At 43.5% G+C, this 4,786-nt stretch overlaps 1 protein-coding gene across 1 annotated transcript; it reads left to right on the top strand.

Moving 5' to 3' along the window:
• The first annotated feature begins 2,306 nt into the window (after positions 1 to 2,306).
• LOC118533534 (olfactory receptor 5V1-like) lies at positions 2,307 to 3,266 on the top strand. The gene has a single exon (XM_036088869.2). The coding sequence runs from the start codon at positions 2,307 to 2,309 to the stop codon at positions 3,264 to 3,266; it is 960 nt and encodes a 319-aa protein (XP_035944762.1).
• Positions 3,267 to 4,786: the final 1,520 nt, after the last annotated feature.

The following is a 4,786-nucleotide window of genomic DNA, read 5'->3' as shown; positions in this document are numbered from 1 at the left end:
TTGGCTGGCTGTTCTTGCTGATCTTCTGGGGGAGGGGCCTGTTGCTGTGGTTCCCAAATGTCTTTGCTGGAGGCGGAATTAGCCCGCCCTTGCCAGGTCCGGGCTAAGTAATCTGCTCGGGTTTGCTCTCAGGAGCTTTTGTTCCCTGCAAGCTTTCCGTGCAGCTTTGGAGGACGAGAGTGAAAATGGCAGCCTCCCAATCTCCTCCATGGAGGAGCCGAGAACTTGGGGCCCCGCTCCTCAGTGTGCCCCCAGAGAAAAGCAGTCAATCACTCCCGTCTCCCCGGCCTCCTGCCACACTCTGCGCTTACCTGGCCTGTGACTGAGTGTTTCTGTCTCTGGCGCAGGACCCCGTGTGGAGCCTCCAAACCCAGCAGATCCCTGTGGTGTGCTCCCTAGCCGCTCCTCCTGGGGGAGGAAGGGGAGTCCCCCTGATCTGCTGCTTGTTGGGTCCCTGCTGGAAGAGCAGTGGCCTGACTGTGCCGAGGATCACGGTTTATGGCAACCCGAACTGAGAGCCCACTCCTTGGCTCCGTCTCTGCAGCCGGCTTCCCCGATCCAATCCCTGGGAGCTCTGCTGCACTCAGGCACCCCCGGTCTTCCTGTGACCCCGACGGCCCTGAGACCACACTGTCCCGCGAGGGTTCCACCCCCTGCTTAGCCACCGGAGTGACGTCCCTCAGCGGAGCAGACTTCTAAAAGTTCTGATTTTGTGCTCCGCTGCTCTATCACTTGCCAGAAGCGGTCTATGGAGGCCCCCTCCCCCGCCGTCTATCCTCCTGAATATCGCCTCGGATTCACTTCTCTGCATGTCCTACCTTCCAGAAAGTGGTCGCTTTTCTGTTCAGAGAGTTGCTGCTATTCTTTTCTTCAATCTCCTATTGAGTTTGTAGGTGTTTAGAATGGTTTGATCCCTATCCAGCTGAATTCCTGGGACCAGACGAAATCCAGGTCTCCTACTCCTCTGCCGTCTTGCTCTGCCCCCCCTTTTAGATATTATTGTAAATGGAATTGCTTTTTTAACTTCTTTTTTGGATTGTTCATTGATAATGTATGGAAATATAACTGATTTTTGTGTGTGCAACTTTGCTGACTTTGTTTATGAGCTCTAATAATGTTCTTGTGGATTCTTTGGTATTATATATATATATATATATATATATATATATATATATGATCATGTCATCTGTGAATAGAGATAGTTTACTTCTTCCTTGCTAATTTTGAAAACTTTGCTCCTAATATTTTATTTTAATTCCGGTATCATTAACATAGTGCTATTAGTTTCAGGTATAAAATATAGTGATTCAACAATTCCATACATCATCCAGGGCTTATCATGACAAGTGCTCTTAATATTTTAAAGCAATAAATAGAGATCAAGATTTACATAACTGCAAAAAAAACAAAACAAAACCCACCACTACAATTGTGAACACCAAAAGGTAGCACTGGCTCTGATTCTGCAGGTGATTGAATTCTTATTTATATCTTTATACATTTATTTTTTTAAGATTTTATTTATTCATTTGACAGAGAGAGAAAGAACACAAGCATGGGGAGCAGCAGGCAGAGAGAGAGGGAGAAGCAGGCTCCCAACTGAGCAAGGAGACCAATGCAGAGTTCAATCCCAGGACCCTGGGAGGCAGATGATTAAAGACTGAGCCACCCCAGGCACCCCATCTTTCTACATTTAAAAAATTTTTGTGGGGCTCCTGGGTGGCTCAGTCATTAAGCGTCTGCCTTTGGTTCAGATCATGATCTCAGGGTCCTGGGATCGAGCCCCGCGTCAGGCTCCCTGCTCAGCAGGAAGCCTGCTTCTCCCTCTCCCACTCCCCCTGCATGTGTTCCCTCTCTTGCTGTGTCTCTCTCTGTCTAATAAATAAATAAAATCTTTAAAAAAATATTTTTTTGCAATGAAACTTTATTTCTCAGAAAAAAATGAAAGAAAAAAATGAGATGCTTACCAGAAAGGGCGATGATAGGTAGATATCACTAAGACAATAAGACTAAGCTACATGAGTTCACTCTAACGAAGTTAATGGTTTATTGTTGGGTTTAACCAACATTTATTTTCACCCACCAGCAGTTATGTAAACCCATGGAAGGTCCCTGGGCCTGAGCTGGCTGGATTTGTTGAGTGAAAAGTTGTGATCTCTCTGAAGACTTTCCTGAACTCCACCATCCACAGTCCAGACCATTCTATATCCAACTTATTTGATATGACCTTGCAAGTTAACATGCCAATTTAGGGTGCTCTTTGTACATTCTCATTATGGCTTTTATTTTTCTCATTTTTTGTAGCTATGACACCATTTGAAATGAACAATCAAACAGATGTCACTGAATTCATCTTCTTGGGATTTTCCAACCACCCCAAACTACAGGGTTTGTTTTTCCTGGTTTTCTTGATCATTTACCTGACAACACTCCTGGGGAACATGCTCATAATAACAGCCACTAGAATCAGCCTTGCTCTCCACACTCCAATGTATTATTTCCTCAGCAACCTGAGTTTCTTGGACATCTGCTATACATCCACCACCATCCCAGTCATTCTGGTGAACTTCTTCCGAGAGAAGAAGACCATCTCATATGAGGGCTGCCTTTCCCAGATTTTCTTCCTCGTGACATGTGCTGGCACTGAATGTGTCTTATTGGCTGCTATGGCTTATGACCGCTTGGTAGCCATTTGCCACCCTCTTCAATATCCAGTCTTCATGAGTGTGAAGGTCTGTGTTTTTTTGGTGACTGGGTCCTGGCTGTGTGGACTGGTGAATTCTGTGACACACACGGTGCTGGCAGCCACACTCACTCTCTGTGGGCCCAACCAAATCAGCCACTTTCTCTGTGACATTCCACTGCTCCTGAAGCTCTCCTGCTCAGACACCTCTCTCAATGAATCTGTGCTCCATGTGGCCAGTGCCACCATTGGCCTGAGCCCTTGCCTGTTTACTGGAGTGTCCTACATACTCATCATCTCTGCCATTCTCAGGATTCCCTCTGCTCAGGGTAGGAGCAAGGCCTTCTCTACCTGTGCATCCCACCTTACCGTGGTAGTGGTCTTCTTTGGAATGGCCAATTTCAATTATGACAGACCCAGAGAAGGTTACTCCCTAGACGTGGACATCCTGGTCTCTGTGTTCTTCTGTGTTATGACCCCCATGTTGAACCCCATCATATACAGCCTGAGAAACAAGGAGGTCAAGAGTGCCCTGAGGAAGCTAGCTAGGGAATGTGGGTTCTCTAATGAGATCAGCAATTAGATAAAGTTTTCACTCTGGAAAATTTCTTACACAATAAAAACATGAGCCTTCTAGCTGCAATTATAATAGTGCTCTCTATATAGGATCTTCTGACAACTGTAATACTCTGATCCACCAGGACAATAGCTACACCCGTGTCAAGCATTTCACACACTGTGATCTCAAATTTCCTGTGTTCTCCAATCCACTGATATCTGAGAACATTTTCATAATCCACCACCCCTGCAAAAAATACCCAGTACCCACATATTAAAAAAATCATCCCCCATATTTGCCCCATTTAGTAGCACTAGACAACCACTAATCTGCTGTGTCTATGGATAGCCCTATTCTGGATGTTTCATATAAATAAAATCATATAGTATGTGCCTTGTGTGTCTGGCTTTTCTCACTTGGGGTGTTTTCAAGGCCCATCCATATTGTAGTATGTATTGGTATTTCATTCCTTCTTACTGCTGAATGATTTCCATTTTATGGATATGCCACATTTTACTTATCCATTCATCACTTAATAGAGATTTTGTTTATTTCCACATTTTGGCTGTTATGAATAATGCCACTATGAACGTTTATGTACCAGTTTTTAGTGAACATATATTTTTATTTATATAGAATTTATACCTAGGAGTGGAATTGCTGGATCATATGATAACTCTATGTTCAACATTTTGAAGAACTGCCAAGTTGTTTTCAAAACAGTGGCACCATTTTACATTACTAAGAGCAGTATATGAGGATCCTAATTTCTCTACCTCCTCACCAACATGTTATTATATGTTCTTTTTAGTACACCCATCCTAGTATGTGTGAAGTACTATATCAATGCGATTTGGTTTGCATTTCCCTGGTGGATAATGATTCTAAGGTCTTTAATAAGCACCACTTCTGTACTTCTCTTTCACATATGGAAAAATTCATGTTGCTAAGGGAGTGTTTGAACTTTAGACACTTAATTCTTGACACCATCTAATGTTTTTATCCTAATTTTGGTGAAGTTAAATATTACAAGATTTTCAAACTTACAACCTTTTTCCCAACTGTGACGTACAGAGCTGTTTGATGACTCTGCTTTTTTCTCCTTTAGAACTCAATATCAATAATGTCATCATCAGATCAGAGCATTGGCAGGACCAGAAGTCTGGGGACATGAAGATGTAAGGATGTTGGTGGGAAGAAATGAAGCACCATATCCAGGTGAGCAGCCCTAACTAGGAGAAGCTTAGTGCCAAAAGAGTAGGTTGTTAGTACTATAGCTCCAATACACATGTATTGGCAGAGCATACAGTATGGAGGAGTCCAAGTCTGAGGGGGGAAACTCCCCATGCTGCATGGAATCCAACCAAATAAACTCACACCCACACTTAACCTCTCTTCTTTCTGATGATAATGAAGAGAAGCCAATCTCATAGGCTTCTGCCACCTCCAGCTTTCTAAAATATCTAGTGCTGAACTTTACTCATCAATGTCCCCAAAGAGAAAGAAAGCTGAACTCCTCATTGCATATTAGGAAAAGATGATTG

The sequence above is a fragment of the Halichoerus grypus genome, chromosome 5, assembly GCF_964656455.1.
Source record: "Halichoerus grypus chromosome 5, mHalGry1.hap1.1, whole genome shotgun sequence".
Lineage (NCBI taxonomy): Eukaryota > Metazoa > Chordata > Mammalia > Carnivora > Phocidae > Halichoerus > Halichoerus grypus.
Note: the sequence above shows the minus strand (reverse complement) of the source record. Positions and strands in the feature narration are given on the sequence as shown.

Bases quoted from the DNA above. Each gene is read 5' to 3' on its own strand.
- LOC118533534 (XM_036088869.2), top strand. From the start codon at position 2,307: ATGACACCATTTGAAATGAACAATCAAACAGATGTCACTGAATTCATC.